This window comes from Gymnoscopelus microlampas (genome assembly GCF_963454915.1).
Source record: "Gymnoscopelus microlampas genome assembly, chromosome: 13".
Lineage (NCBI taxonomy): Eukaryota > Metazoa > Chordata > Actinopteri > Myctophiformes > Myctophidae > Gymnoscopelus > Gymnoscopelus microlampas.
The window spans coordinates 26,136,944-26,154,134 of NC_139950.1; the positions used below are offsets into that span (position 1 = coordinate 26,136,944).

The following is a 17,191-nucleotide window of genomic DNA, read 5'->3' on the forward strand; positions in this document are numbered from 1 at the left end:
GTTTAACTGTGAGAGTGGCGTGGTTGAATTAACACTCAGGATGCTGCTGTGTGTGTTGTTTTGCAAAACATTTGCAAAACAACACACAAAATTGCTGGGATTTTGTTTGGAGCGCTTTAGAAGTTTGAACATGCCACATGCATGATTCTGTTCAATATCTATTTGATCTAGGTCTGTGATGTGCACTTTATCTTTCACAAGAAAACTGGTAGTGATAACCACTAATCAGCTACTGCTAAAACAGCGAGTTAAATACCTATGAAGTATTTTGAAGAATTAAGCATCAACAGGAGCTAATGAGAAGAATACAGGTGACAGCTTTTCATTCTGTTCTTCTCAGTTATACGATGTCTGAATATTCCTCATGCAATGGTGTCACCATCATTTGATATTTCACAAATAACCTTTATATAAAGTAACAAAGCCTCTTTTAACCCAAAGTTTGAGTTTTGTGACTGTAGATTATGTTGAATAGTATCTGTTGCAATCACATGCGTGTATTATATATGCCATTAATTTATTATGATTGTTTTAACATTTTCTTTGTATCGTTTTTACTCTATTTCAGATTTCCTACTGATCTGGTGTCAGATCCGTTTTTATTATTATTCCTATGATGCAGTTTTTAATTCTTTCCTCTCAGGCTACATTCCATGAAAGCCTTATGTTAGACATGTACTGTATTTTTGTGGTATTTTATTAGCAGTTATTTAATTATGATTAGGAATATACAGATTCTGCCTGTGCCATGTCTAACACACCGTACAGTTGTCTTTGAACATTAAACATGTTCCCCTGTGTGTCTACCATGCAAACCAAACCAGTGTATTGTTCCTTATTTTTGTGCCTTAAATGGTATAGTGTAATGCTGTGGTTCTCAAATTGGGGTCCGGGGACACCCAGGGGTCCTTGAGGGGGCTCCAGGGGGTCCCCAGCAAAATGATTGATAGTTAGGAACCAAATGGACTGGGGCTGTATCTGACAGTGTACAAATCAAATGAACCATTAAGGGTCCATTTGGTTGCATACTGTATGTACACTGTCAGAGTTATGCGGGTCTGACCGGTCGGTCTGTGGCCTTAAATACAAATGTTTGAGAACCACTGGTGTAATGGATTAAGATTGGACTATGCACCAGGGGTGGCGACTGAGCTGAGGGCATCTGAGGAGGTCAGAGGGCCGTGGCCTCTGGCCTGGGGACTGCCCAAAACAAAGATCTGTTGGATTGTTGCTCTAAATATGCTGGTGAAGGGCATACAGCAGGTAACTTTTTAGATAGCAGTGGTTTGGTATGTTGTTATTATTGGTGTGTTGTTACTATGTTTTGCACCCTGTCCGTCCATCCGTCCGTCCGTGTGTCTGTCTGTGTGTCCGTCTGTCTGTGAACAGCTAATCTCCGGCACCGTTGTCCCGATGGCAGCGAAACTGCATGTGTGCACGCACACTCCTGCATGGGTGCCAGAGTAGAACCTCTGCCCCATATTTTTCAGATCGGCCTGTTATAGCGCCACAAGGAGGCTGATTTTTGCAAAACATTTTTTTTTATATTACTCCTATAGATTTTATCCATCACGCAAATCGGTACACATTATCTCTATAGTCATGTGATCAAGACGGATCTTTCCGATTGTTCATATTACACCCTGATTGGCGAATTCCGAACATTGCTGGCCCACAATAACCTACCTGACCTGGCGGAGACCTATGCTCCGATGAGCACTTTTTCTAGTTATTATTATTATTATTATTAAAGGTAGGGTAAGTGATATTTTTTGGTATTTTTTAAAAATGTTTGTAAAAGGTACTATATTCTGAGAGTAATCATTGCTACAGAGTGTCTGTTCGGTCACAGGGGTCTCTCCAGCTCTTTAGTAAACAGAATATAGTCCATTTTTAGGTAGGTGACAACATTTAAGCCAATCAGGAGAGAGCTCTTTGTATAGGATTTCCTCTCTAGTCAGTAAGAATACCTTGATGATTCTTGCAGGGGCCCTCATACAAGGTCATTTCGATTACGCTCCTCATGATATCACAACACCAAGGCCTTAAAAACAAGGCTCCAAACAACCTAACCTAACCTTGTACATATTTTTTATTTTTCATACCAGTAACCTGTAAGCTGATGATTGTATGACGTTCTGTATAGGAGTGTGTATATCTGTCTGTCTCTTATATGTCATCATGATTTGTGTGCCTGGGGATCTCATTCATTTTAAACAAGCTTAGTGCTTTATGAGCCTTCCAGTTTAGTAGACCTTGTATTGTGAATTTGTACTTCCATGTACTGTTGTTCTCATGTCTTACTAAATAAAGTACATCAGTCAATCAAAAACTCTGAAAATGCATTTTCTGTTTAATAAAGAGCTGGAGAGACATGGGAGACTCCTTTTACTGAACAAATACTCTATAGCAATGATTACTATCAGAATATAGAGCTATTTAACACTTATTTTAACAAAAAGTAAATCACTTACCCCACCTTTAAAACTATTATTATTATTATTATTATTATTATTATTATTATTATTATTATTATTATTATTTTTGCATACTGAGATTTAATTACCTGGGCCGTGCAACACAAAAGCCAAGTCTACCCGTGTGGACTTTTACTTTGAAAGGACAGTGAGATGAACTTGAAGTAACGTAACGGTCGATGCATGGCAACCATATTCCTTTGGCAGTTTACAAAGCTGAATGCAAGCTGGCTGCTGCTGCTGCTGCTGTGTGAATCTGCATGCATGATGATGATGTCCCTGCTTTTATAATACATGAGAAGTAGAAAAGTTTGATCCGGGCAACAAGGTGTCAGTGTGTTTTGTGCAGTCTAACCTTAACCCAGCACCCAGCAAGAGGCCGTACACACACACTGTGGAGAGATGACGACGCGCTCAGAGAGAGAGAAAGCCCAGAAACTGAATGAGCAGCACCAGGTTATTCTGTCTCAGATGCTCAGGGAGGATGACAACAAGTATTGTGCTGACTGCGAGGCCAAAGGTGAGCTGAAACACCACTGGTGTTGATTTTGTCCATTTATTGGTGTTGGGTTTTATTGTAGCCATGGGTCACACGACGGTCGTCTGTCACGGCTGTCATGGATGAACTTCAACTTGGTGTTTGCACGTTCTCCCTTTTTGGTCCGTACATCTACATAAACTTTCAGATTTCAGATTATAAAGTGCTTAACCCATGGCCACGGATGTTAAAATTATGTACGGGCCCTCAGATGTACCCGTATTTTCCATATTGTTCAATAAAAAGCATTTTAATCCTATTGGTGGCCATTTTCTCATAGAGTTATAATGTCTTGGAGTGCAATATACCTCCCAACCGATAGGGTCGCGTAGTTGAAAGTATAAGGAGAAAATTCAGAGAAATGGCCACCAATAGGATTAAAATGCTTTTCATTGAACAATACGGAAGATACGGGTACTTCTGAGGGCCCATACATAATTGTAACATCCGTGGCCATGGGGTGAGCACTTCATATTTGAAATTTGAACGTTTATGTAGATGTACGGGCCAAGAAGGGAGGGAGTGCAAACACCAGGTTGAAGTTCATCCACGACTGTCATGATATGACAGTCATGTTTCAGGGCTCGGTTGTATTGGTTTGTTTAGTTAAGCTGCATCGAAGTCATTTCTGGTACATTTTTCTGAAGGCTTTTTGTAGCCTTTTAACATTGTGTACAATGTTTTCTACGCAGCATTAATCCCCAGTATTTATCTGATATAAAGCATAACAAAAATTCCACCAGATCTAAAATATATAAACGTGTTTCTGTTTCCATGCTATAAGCATCCGCCCCCTATTGCAAAACAGCAAGCCTATGTGTGCAGTCACCAAATTCGATAGGTCACCAATGTCTGTGTAGTGACTAGTGAGCCGCTCGTAACGCCAATAATGTCATGGTCAGCTTGTGTGTGTGTGTGTGTGTGTGTGTGTGTGTGTGTGTGTGTGTGTGTGTGTGTGTGTGTGTGTGAGACGCTTGCGTGCGCGCGCGTGCACGATCGCATCCCTCCTGCTGTAGTAGTATCCAGTATCCATGTCATGTCCTTGACTGGTTTATTTATGAACGGAAAACGCATCGTGTGTGTGTGTACCCAGGTCTCCAAATGAATAAAGCAGTGCACGTCAGCAGCAGCAATACACACACTATTTATTACATTTTTGGCTGGGAAACCAAACCCCCCCCCCCACCTGTGAGTGAGATTAGAGTTTTACGTCATCATACTGTGCTGACGTGTTTTCACTACGCTTTCCTGCAGTAAGTGGTGTAAAGTAACTAAGTACATTTACTTAAGTTAAGTACTGTACTTAAGTACAATCATGAGGTAATTCTTTTAGTTTTTCCAGTTTTCAGTACTACTTCTTCTACTAATTTACTTCTACTCCACTACATCTTAGAGACAAATATTGTACTTTTTTACTCCACTACAATTATTTGAAAACTTTAGTTACTTTGTATATTTTGATTATTATTACAAAACATACATTACCCACTTCAGCCCTACATTTCGGCCATTTGAAAATATACGATTCTAAAAGCTCACAATGTACACAAGTGCACAAGTAAGAAATGTGAGTACTTTTTCCACCAGTGCCTGCAGTCAGATCCCATTCTGTCAATCTCAGTGGATTTCCTTTGATCCGTTTCTCACGTGCATCTGGCCAGCCCCCCCCCCCCCCCCACCCTTCTGTTACATGGATATTATTTTGCATAGAATGACGTGGCCTTCACACTGTGTTAGTTCTACACATGTTATGTCATTATAGACGTTGTTATTTATGACCTTCAGACGTCACGTGGACTCCTCCCAGCTTGACAGTTAAAGATGTCTTTTTGAGTTGGTGTGTTTGTATGAAATCTTCAAAAACACCCACATCAGTACGTTGCCTATCCTCAGCTGTAGGCCTATCACACAGAGGGCAAGGGATTGTGCTGGTGGGTGGGTGGCCAGGGTTAAAGGCATTGTATGTACAGTACATTTGACCTGTATTTACAAAATAATAAAAAAACATAAACCTGTAGAAACACATTGGCCTCTCGCTGTATTTTGGTGGTATAGTTTTTGATATGTAAACACAGGTCAAAGTAGCATACTATCACACGAGACAGCCAAATCGCCTCTGTGCATAACTGTAGGTTTCCATAAGGTGTGGCATACCTGTTTTCCTGTTCCGGTTATTTCCCCCATAGTTATGCTAGGCAGCGGGTTTGAACGGGAAACTCGCAAAAGGGCACGGTCACACCGCACTTTTATTTTACCTATGGTGTGGAATCTGCCAATGCTTTGTCAATGCAAATGCGTGGATTCATGGTCTTGCGCATCTTTCCGCGTGCCGCTCACATCTTGCGTTTATGCACTCTATACGCCAGCTGGTACATGCCATACAATACTGGCTGCAAAAAATTGGCGGCCACGCACAACCTGAGTTTAACAGTGGGCAACCATATTTTAGTGCGACCGTGCCCTAAAGGTGGAAATAGTGTTTTCTGAGCCAATCAAACAAAGCTATGGGACACTGAACCGGAGCAGGAAACATGCCACCTTCTGGAAACTCGGTACTACAGTGATGCACAGAGCCAATTGGAAAGCTGGTTTTGATCTTGAAAGTACTGTAATTAACCACAAAAAATGAATTATTTCAAAAGCAGCCGATCTACTAGCTCACAACGTGTCATTGCATGACGTGTTGTGAGCTTGTAGATTTTTATTTAAAAAAAATATCTTTGAATTTGTTTTTCATTTTCACTTACTATGCCAAAATTGGGATGCTGGCTTTAAAGTGGTTAAATGTTAGCTTATATTAGGTCACCAAATAAGAGTGTAACGTTAGTTAGGCAGAGCCAATAGCCCCTAACTGACAGGGCTCAGGGCTATTGGATCTGACTAGTTTATCAAGTTTGTTGTTTGATAAACATTTGGAGTCTAGGCAGTGTTTGTCATGTTTCCCAGAATTCCAAGCGCTCAACCCCTACAGGTTACTTTGTAAAGCCTTGTGTATGCCACACCCCACTTATGTTACTCTGGTCTTTTGTTGTGAAATGCACGTGGCACACAATGCACTACAGCACTCTTTCCTCAGTGTGAATTTTTGTTGTGCAATTTGTAGAATCGTGTTGGATATTTTTCAGATTATAGTCTAGTGCATTAATCTATTACTGGTCTTACTCATTTTCATTGTTAGTACTGCAGGTTGTATGTTAGATTGTGTTGTTACATGCATGACAAGTTGGACTTATACAGTAGCTTGTGTTTGTGTGATTCTCTTGTGAGTGGACAATTTGTACCATGTGTTAGGAATTAGTCCTATTAATCCTTCTTAATAAGTGTGTTGGTGGGTGTTTCTGAGGTGGTGGGAGGTTGCCATATACCGCTTACATGTACAGTGTAAGTGTACTTCTTGCCAAGAGAGGTGAGTGTGAAAGTGGCAGGGTGGGAGAGATGATGGGCATGTGTGTGACTTGTGCAGAGAGAAAGGTGCTGCTTATCTCTTCTCTCCATGTTGTCAACCCTCCATTATTCCCTCCCACTCTCCCCATCCCTTGTCTTTCTTCTTCTCTCTGCTCAGGCTCTGCTCTCTCCCTTCACACAGTGAGAGAGGAAATAACTCTGCCTAATCATTACCTTAGTACAGATGTCCTGCCATCGCCAAGACAGTACATTTTCAGGGGATTCCCAGGGCAATAAGAGGGACAAAGAAGGGCATTTAAAATGATGAATTATTTTGATGATCACTGCTTTTATGATGCTAATTAATTTGAGCAATTCTTCAAATCACCTTTCGCCTCATAATGAGTCTGACACCTTCTCAACACACATTCTTTTGTTCTCATGCATATGGGTGTCTGTTGAAGGGAAAAACGGGGGTGTGTAGTGACAACTTCTTTTCAGGGGCAAAACAGTGCAATTTTAAGGGCAGAACAGGGAGGAAAACATGCCTTTTCAGGCCACTTTCAGGGAAAGAACAGTAACGTGTGAAGTTTTAAAGTGGCACATCTGTACCCTCTATATAACCCAGAGTGTGACTGTGTGCCACCCATACTAATGGTCTGGCTCACACTGTTTCCTCAGCCTATTAAAAGTTTTGCAGCCATATATTTTATTATTACATGACTTGGTTGAATGCTTGATTCTGATTCAAGCACTGATTCTGGTCAATCACTGAATTCAGCGGTGTGTTATTTCTGAATAATGACCGATGAGCTCTATAACAGACCGCCATCTAATCAAAGACTCAGAGCACCTACTGCGCTGCTTGATTTTATGCTGTATCCACAGCCATGTAAACAAACACACAATGTAATTTACAACTAAACATTACTCTCAAGAATGTTTTTTTTTTTTAAACATTCAAAGCGAGAAATAGACAATACAGTAACTGAAAATTGATTCTATTTGAATGAGGCTTCACACATTTAGTATTACCTATGACAATGACAAAACGCTGTGGATAAAACACTGCAAGCACTGTGCAATACATGGATTATGCAACGGTAATGCTTCCAAAATGATGACCCTTATCACCCAGTGTTTCTTATGACAGTGCAAGGAGGAGAGATTTAGGTCGGAAAGAACACCTTCTTCCTTCTATCCGCCGCATTTAAACAGTCTGCATGCAGATTCAGAGTTCAAACAGATCAAACTCCACAACTAAAGCATTGGGGGGTTTACAGAATAGCGAAACAAATGCAGCCCTATGCAGTCGTGGAGGATGTGTGATTTCAGCATAATTAAAGTGAGCAACACGGTAGCCAACAAATTATTATAAGTTATAACTATGAAGAGACATGACTAGGAACTGTCAAGTAAACACGTTTACTTAAAATAATGCCTCTCATTTTTTAAAAACATTATGGCAGTTAATTTAACATTTTCTGAATGCCTCAGATTTGTCGAATTGCAAAAATCTGAATCGGTCACGTCATCCCTTATGTTAACCTGGACAAAAAAAGTCCTCACTATACTTGTAGGCCCTGACAGAATTATTGGTCCTCTAGCCGCTAATGTTACTCAAGCATTAGAAAGAGTCCTCTTTGACAACACATAAACTTTGTATTCCATGAAGTTGTCCAGTGATGTTTCTTACAACTAAGAACCATTGGATCACCTTCCCCTGGCAATAAGAAATGCAGAGTATGATATTACATCCTAGGGCAGGACAGGAATGTCATGGAGGCTATGGCCACCGTTCTCCCTCAGTTCAAAAATATGATCTGCCCCTAGGCCACAGTGGCCTTGATGCCCCTTGTCCATGCATGCTGCCCCCAAGCAGCTGATCTCACCGTTATCTCCTCTGTCTCTTTCCTGTAGTCTTCACAGACTACATCCTGCTTCTGTAGAACAGGACGTGAACCGTTTGTGGTCAGAGAAGGACACATAGAACTAGAGTTGTTCCGATACCAGTGTCGGAAAAGCTGCCGATACTGCCTAAAATGCGGCTATCAGTATCGACGAGTATGCCAATCTGCGTAATTTATCTACATGATGATACTGTAATTATTACAGTGTAATAATTTGAATGTTTCAGTTGATGTTGCACAGCTGTTTTGTACTCTTACTGTACTATTTACATTATTATTTTACTAACCTGTAGCTGCACTTTTTATGTATTCTTAGGACCGTGGTTCTCAAACTATTTAATTTCAAGGACCATCATAACTCTTGAGTGTACAAATGGAACCAAATGGATCCTACGGGTCCATTTGGTTCCATTTGTACACTCTCAGACTTACAGACCCGTAAAGGTCCATTCGGTATCCCCTCAAGGAACCCTTTTTAAGACCCCACTTTGAGAACCACTGTCCTAGATCTTTTTAGCGGTGCCAACCGCTCTACACTTGACTTTGTCTGTCCGTCCGTCCGTCCGTCCGTCCGTCCGTCCGTCCGTCCGTATCAGCACGGGATGAGCACGGCAAAGAAGCAACACACACACACACACACACACACACACACACACACACACACACACACACACACACACATGGAGCTTGCCTCTGCCATCTCTCCTCTTATTGGCCACACGTGCCACTGCTTATCAAAGAGGGGTCCAGGGACCCCCAGCGTATGTACTGTCCGTGTAAGCACGGGATGAGCACGGGACTTCAACCAGCTATAACTCCAGTTTGCAGCATGCCACCAACTTCAAATATCCTATGTGGACTTAGACCACCAATAGGGACGAGCATGAATTGCTGAAGTTATCAAAGAGGAGTCCAGGGACCCCCAGCGTATGTTATGTCCGTGGAAGCACGGGATGAGCACATTATGTCCGTGGAAGCACGGGATGAGCACGGGATTTTAAACAGCTATAAGTCCAGTTTGCAGCATACCACCAAGTCCACATTTGGTATGTGGACTTAGACCACCAATAGGGACCAGCATGAATTGCTGAAGCCCCGCCCCCTCTGTCTTCCCATTGGCTGGCCTTCAAACAGCCATAACTCAAGTTCGCAGCATGCTACGGAGTTAAAATTTTGTACATGGCCTCAAACCACCAATAGGGACGAACTGTAATTACTTAAGCCCCGCCCCCTCTGTCTGCCCATCGGCTGGGCTTTAAACAGCCATCATTCCAGTTTGCAGCATGCTACCAAGTAACAATTTGGTAAGTGGACTCAGACCACCAATAGGGACGAACTGAAATGAGTTAAGCCCCGCCCCAAAGGCACCGCTTCCTTCACACAGGGTTTGATTTTTTTAATAAAAAAATCTGTATCGGAATCGGTATTTGGAAGGAAAAACTGGTATCGGTACATCTCTACTAAAGACTACAATATCAAGTGCTTGTTTTTATCAGCTTTGAGTAATGTGTTCATCTTCTGTGGTGTTTTTACTGTTTATTGACCTATCCTGTTTTTAACTTATTTTCATGACTTAATTCTTTGTACACCACCTTGTAACACATGTTGAATAAACATGATCTTATCGTACCTATGGGGGGCTGGTAAACCCATGTGCAGACACAGAGGAGGAGACAGTATTTAAGGTGAAAGATATTTATTGCAGACCATGGAGAAGATGGCCTGCTGGCTAGGGGAAGTTGGAGCCTGTAACTGAGGCTTGGGCAGAGGACGCAGGTCCAGAGTGGGATCTGAGGAGACTACAGACTGCAGTGCAGAGTAACAGAGCTGAGTCATACAAAGACAATAGAAATGGTACCCAATGCCTCCCTGCTTGGCACACAGCGAGCATCAAGGCCAGGGTTGGATTAGGGTAAGTTCCTGTGACATACTCGCGTCACGACCAGAGGGTGTACTTGCACTTGAAGCTGCCTGATGCTATAAGGAAACCGGAGATAGGCTCCTGACCTCGGGGCCACATGGCTTGCTACTTACCTACTTAGTTCACTTTACACACAGGTCAAACTTATGTTTCAAAATCAAAATGCACAAAAACGGGTATTCTTCTTTGGACATTTTGAAACATATCTTTGCTGTCAGGCAGAGTGTCGAACAAAAGTAGTGAAAACAGCAGATCTCCAAGCTTGCAATGTAACGCGTTGTGAGCTTGTAGACTATTTTCACTATTTTACGTAAAAATAAATAAAAATAATAATAAAAAGGAATGGTTATACCGTATATGGGTTTGATCAAACACTCTCTTGTTGTGTCTGTTTATAAAGAAAGTACAAACCACGTAGTCTATAAACTGTAGAACTGCTGTTCATGGAGGAGGATCCTTTGATAGGCTGGAACTCAGCCAGCCTCACCGCATGACTCACATGTTCTGTCACACAGCTAGCTATTTCTGGCCTAATAGCACATACAGTAGGGCAGTAATAACACAGTTGCTTTTGTTCCAAGACCTATCTAAATACTCTACATCGGATGGCTTTCGCGTAACAAATCGTCTGTTAATTTATCCACTTGTAAGAGTTTACAAGATGTACCCAAATGGACCCTATAAGTGTTACATTTGCACACTCTCAGAGTTAAATTAACAATGAAGAATTTTCTGTGTAGGCCTTGCGTCTGGGTGTGGCGTCTCTGTTCTGACCACTGCAGTGTGGTGACTCACCTGAGCTCCTCAGCTGTAATTCCACTCCGTCTGCACAATGCCCTATATTGTGTGTGTGTGTGTGTGTGTGTGTGTGTGTGTGTGTGTGTGTGTGTGTGTGTGAGAGAGAGACTCTTTCTCTTCATTATCATGGTATTATTGATCCTAGCTATTAAGTCCTTAGCTTCTTCTCAGTCTAGCCTCAAAGTTTCACCTTCCGCTCTAAACACAAACTCGTCCCTCCCATGTGATTTGAAATGCACACCACTCACAGTAAGCATGAAAGGATTTGTATTTTCTGAGGGAGAACTATAAACTACACACACACACACACACACACACACACACACACACACACACACACACACACACACACACACACACACACACACACACACACACACACACACACACACACACACACACACACACACACACACACACACACACACAGAGAACTTGGCACAGTAGGTAGCTAGGCTCAGAGAGCTTTGATGACCTCCAGAGAAACACACACTGACTGACATGCTGTAGCGGACATGTGGGGTTTGTTTAAGGTAGCTCTCCACCGCACCGACTGAGCAACACAGCCGCAGCTAATACAATTAATAATGGGTGTGTTAAATTAACTGTACCCAGAGCCATGGGTGAGCCAATGTGCAAGCATAGACAATAGGAAACAGTATTGTCAATTCGTGGCACACTTAAATGTAACACACCCACTATTAATATTATTAGCTGCAGCTGCATTGCTTACATCACGGCGTACCTCTGTATAAGGTCAGCCTTATGCCATGTTTGTACCTTTCTGTATTTAAAAAAAACCTGCACCAGAAAGCAAACAAAAAAATCAGGTTGTCATGCCCCTTTAATGACATACACCCACAGCCTGGCATAAAAGACACACCTTGATAATGTATGTATTATATGTCATGATGATGAATTGAGTACAATGGACCACAATAGAAACAAGCACCCCGGGGCTTTTTGTGTTATCCTTTAAGCATCGTCTTTTTTCTTTCTTCCCTTTTTTACTGTACTGCTGTAGGGTTTTCAAACTTGTTAAGACATTACTCAATAAAAAATCAATCAAAACCTTGCAACACTCTCATGCATACAGTATAGACCCCTTAACAGACGACGTCACACTGATAAGAACCAGTATGCGTGCAACCAGTATGCGTGCAATGAAACCCATTCTGTCAGGTCTCGCTAGGATGCGCCTCACCAGCCAACACACAAGAGGGGGTTGGGGTGTGCTGAAACCAGCGCACCCCGAAACAACAGGTTGAGAATTGATTGCATGCAACAATCACCTGTGCATCCAGTCTCAATATTGGTAAACAAATAATTGGTCTATTGGGATTTTAGAGCACACACACACACACACACACACGCACACGCACACGCACACGCACAGTTAATCAGGCCATCTCTGTGCTGAGCCCTGGACTACTCATCCATGCCCATCTGTGGTGGGCACTGGGCTCACCTAAACCTCACGTGACATTCACATCACATCACACAGGACGGTACACAACACACACAAACAAACAATGTGAGAGGTCGGGTATCTGGAAGCCCCACCTTCCACTTACGTATGTGTGACATGAAGTCAGGACCCCATGCATTAAACAATGCATTATGCTTCTTTTAGAGTTGTTCTTTATGACATGTCAAGTACATCACTTTGGGTGTTGTGTCAAAAGTTCCCTCATTAAGTTTGTTGACAGTATTTTGGTACTTGGTGTTTTTGTTTTTGTCTTTTGTCTATGGAATCAACATAAATCCTCTAGGCCACCACCCAAACAGTGAGTCGTGGACCAATTTTTATGGGTCGCAAATAAATATCTCCTTTTTTCCGTTATATTCCAAAGACTTAAAAAAGTTTAAACAAAACAAATTACAACTACATCAATTCAAAACAATTACAACATTTTTCAAAAGTATTTGATAAAGGAAATGAAAAAAAAATCTAATATCCATAAATACATTTTAAAAAGGTTTAAGAATATGCAATGAAAAGATTCATGGACTGGCTCTGAACTGGTTTCAAGCTGAAGAAGTAGTGAAAATAGCCGATCTACAAGCTCGCAGCGTGGCGCGAGGTGACGCGTTGTGAGCTTGCAGATCTGATATTTTCACTAGCTTGGGTCCCGGGGAAACGTCTAATTTCTCTTTTGGGTCTTGAGCTGCAAACTTTTGGAACCACTGCTCTACCAGTGATTCCCCACCTTTTTTGTCTTGTGTAGGCCTACCCCTTGAGACGTTTTGTCATGCCAATAGTACCCCCTTACTCATGTCTTTCGATGATTCTCCTAAATCTGTTCTATCTAACAGTATTAATGGACACATCATTGACCTGAGGGGCCAGAGTGTTGTTTGATAATAGAACTGTCTTTACTCTTGTGCATCAGCTGCTTTCTTCACAGTCATAGTTGTTTTAGCCAAATCTATGGCTGCATGCCATGGTTTGTAGATTATAGGCTACTTGCACTATGAATACAGGTGTGGTTTGAGATTTTGGCTAGCCCATTTAATTGGTGTGCCTTGGGCACAAAAGGTTTGAAAACGTCAGATGCAGAGAGACAGGAAAGCAAGGGCAGAGAGAGGGAGAGGAAGGACATGTGAGACATGACAGGGTTTGGATTCCAACCTTGCGTTCACAAGGAGCATATGGTCTGTGTACTAACTGGCTGAGCTACCAGGCACCGGAAAACACAATTATTTCTCTATGAGTCATCCTCTGTGATGGTTCTTACCTCCAGACTGCTGCTGTGTGTTCGATTCCACCAGGTATTGAACTGGTCCCGCTGGATTCAGTCCCAACCAGGTGTTAATTAGTTTGCAATTTGAAAACCAGCTTTAACAGCTGAGAGTCCCCAGGCTGGTAGTTCAGAACCATTGGGATTGTATTTACTTATGTCTGGCTCCCCTGCTGATCCTCTCATCACCAGCAGGTGGCACGCCAGGCTTACTTTCTGTTGATCTGTCTGTCTGAATAGATCCTGTGTTGCTAGAGTTTAGGAATCATTGCTCAGGGATCTGGGTGCTGTAATCCTCAGGCTCTTAAATTGTCAGGCTCACAAAATGGCTACAAATATCCCTTATCTTGTAATGTAAGGGATTATTGTACAGTACTGTTAATAAACTAGTGGGCGTGGAGGTCATTTTGGGCAATGAAACCTCTCTTCAACCCTGCAATTTTTGTATCAGCTTCACTTTTTCTCACATATTGGCTAACATGACTGTTCTGTGTTGATACATGGTCTAATTCTACTATCACTAATGTAATTTATTCATCATCGGTTAAATAATAATGCACCATTGTGTGTGTGTGTGTGTGTGTGTGTGTGTGTGTGTGTGTGTGTGTGTGTGTGTGTGTGTGTGTGTGTGTGTGTGTGTGTGTGTGTGTGTGTGTGTGTGTGTGTGTGTGTGTGTGTGTGTGTGTGTGTGTGTGTGTGCGCACATGTATGTTCACTTATGTGTGTGTGAATATGTGCTTAGCTAATGGCTACATGGAGTACATGCATGTGTGGAAATCACTGCATTGTGAAATGAGATCTTGTCCTTGGCAAAGTAGCCTATATTAACACTCAGCCGTGCAGTACACCTAGTGACCACCAGGGAGCAGTGCGTCACTTAACTACAAAGCATCCTCTTTTCTTGCCTGGCTCAGATTCCTGGCTGCAGCATCTCAGCCTTAATTGAAGATGTGAAGCTGCTGGGGGTGATTTACTTGGTCCAAGAGCAGCACTTATTAATTGGAAAGAAGCTTTTAACCTTCATTAAAAGGGGGTATTGCACTTAATTTCAGCATAGTAATGTTTTATTCAGCCCTTCGAGCAGCATTTATCAGCCAGAGAGTCAGTACCAAAACTTTAAGTAGGTTGCAAGATATCCCGATAGGATTTCAGCTTGAAACCAGTTCAGAGCCAGTCCTTGAATCTTTTCATTGCATATTTGTTGCCATTTTGCTGAAAAAAATAAATGATATGGACAAATTAATCATAAAATGTAGAAACTGCACACCATAGGTCTGCATGCAAGTGAGCTTTAGGATCCGATTTTTTCCCTTTGTTATCCATTATTCTATTCAAATTGATTATTTTGGGAATAATTAAAAGCCATGGGTTTCCGAGGCTAGGGAATAATCAATTAAGTCGGTTTGTTTGATTAACTGTTGCACCCCAGTAACACTTCATATAATGTACACACATTCACCATTCTTCACCATTAGTAGCATTATTGGCTCTTTATCAATAATGATGAGGCACTCAATGCCTTATTAATTCTGCATGACCATATTCTACTACTGACTACTGTACTATGCCATTATCATTTGACTTTTCCTTCAATAACCTTCTAATTACCACTTATTAATAGTAAGGAGGAAGTTGTTGTACATAAATTACGATCTTGCTGTGCTTTGCTCAGTATGGGCCTCAGTAAGGTTGTAATACTACAAGAATAGTTATTCTCTGATCTATACTTAACAAACTGCAGGTGTTAATAGTGTCCAAGTAACTCTAAATTATTTCTTACTCAGAATATGTTCCGCTTTCTAAAGTGAAGTCTTGCTCATAACTAGTAGTTTGATGCTTATTTACCCCCACACAGGATCCTATTGTAAAGCTTCTTCCTCTTCACACTTAGTAAAGCCATTAAAGCACACACCTACTGCAATGAACAGAGCCTTTAATTAAGTGATGGGTTACACCTAGAACAAAACGGAGGTCTACTGAGATTCTGAGGTTCTAGTTCCATTTAGTGGTGGAAGAACAAAGTCAGCACGCATATCTCCCTTATATAAATGGACCATTTTGGAGATTTTATTAAATACTTTTAAGTTTCTTCAAGGCTAAGAACAAATGTGCTGCCAAAACGTACAGTATAATTTTAAGCTGACGGAGCTGTTTGGTGTATAAAATATCACACTGATTTTCAACAAAATCTCTATGTATTTGTTACAGTATATTTGTTTTTCAAAAAAAGCAGCTGTACACACCTGCATATGATGCTGCTAAAGTTCCAAATATCATATATATCTTCATTTGTTCTATTATTTGCCATTTTCTTGAAGGTGTAACCATCACTTAATTGCGAGGTCTGTTAATTGCTGTAGTTGTGTTCTATAATGAATTTACCAATTGTGAAGAGGAGGTAACATTGGAATTAGCCAACCTGTTTGGGTTGACATGTTTGGGTTCATACGAGTGAAATAGTTATGTGTAAGACCTAACTTTAGAATGCGATTTAGAATTCTTAGTTTGATGAAAGGATTAATTTTTAGTTTTTTATACACTAACATATGTAGGTTTGTGTTTTCTTACATTGTTCATTTATTCATTCATTCATTACACAAGAATAGACAAAGATAAAGCGCATGGCACCGCCATATACCTTCAGGATATGATCCAACCCCACACCTCATCCCGCTTACTTAGATCAGCCAACACAGAAAGACACAGAGCTCTACACAGAGTCCACATACTGTCTCTTTAGACTCTTCTCCCTCCTGGCTCCCAAGCTGTTTAACAAACTCCCCCTTTGCCAGAACTTGTCAGAACTGCAGACTCACACCCCGTTTTCCATATTTATGTATTGGTTTTAAATTGTTTCTCCATTCATCTCATTAAATCTGATAATGAGATTGAATTTTGTAGCTATAAGGCGTCGCTCCATTCATCTCATTAAATTTGATAATGAGATTGGATTTTGTAGCTACAAGGCAACTTTTCTTTAGTGACTGTATAGGCTGACCTGAATGGACTACAGTAGCAGTCTCCTTAAACATACTGATGCTAAGTTCTCCAGTGTTCTACGGAAGCACTCCACTTTTTCTTTGAGCTTTGCTATTTAAGCAGCTCATTTATGACCAATACTGTATTACTGTCACGGTGTAGGTTAATACTTCTGTGCAATTTTATTGAACAGGGCACAGCCCCGTTCATCCATGTTTCCTCTCCAGGCGTTACTGTAAATAATGCACATTAAAATGCATTATTTGTGGTTGCAACATTGAACCCTGTGAGCAAGTTAAATAATATGTGTGGTGGCTACATAATACCATACCAATACACACTCGCAGCCAAGACTTCAAAGACATGCTTGGACACATCTGTCAAAATATGTAATATATTATATTCTATTATTATACACACACACTTGTAGCTTTTGCGGGCAG

The 17,191-nt window shown here is 41.2% G+C and overlaps 1 protein-coding gene across 5 annotated transcripts in view; it reads left to right on the top strand.

Moving 5' to 3' along the window:
• Positions 1–2,686: 2,686 nt before the first annotated feature.
• Positions 2,687–17,191, top strand: part of LOC311059338 (stromal membrane-associated protein 1-like) — a 120,095-nt gene continuing 105,590 nt past the window's right edge. For all 5 annotated transcript variants that reach the window (XM_084077155.1, XM_084077156.1, XM_084077157.1 and 2 more), the window contains exon 1: positions 2,687–2,997. In XM_084077155.1, coding sequence (XP_083933281.1) covers positions 2,880–2,997 — 118 coding nt within the window. In that variant the 5' untranslated portion in view covers positions 2,687–2,879. The remainder of the gene's footprint in view (positions 2,998–17,191) is intronic.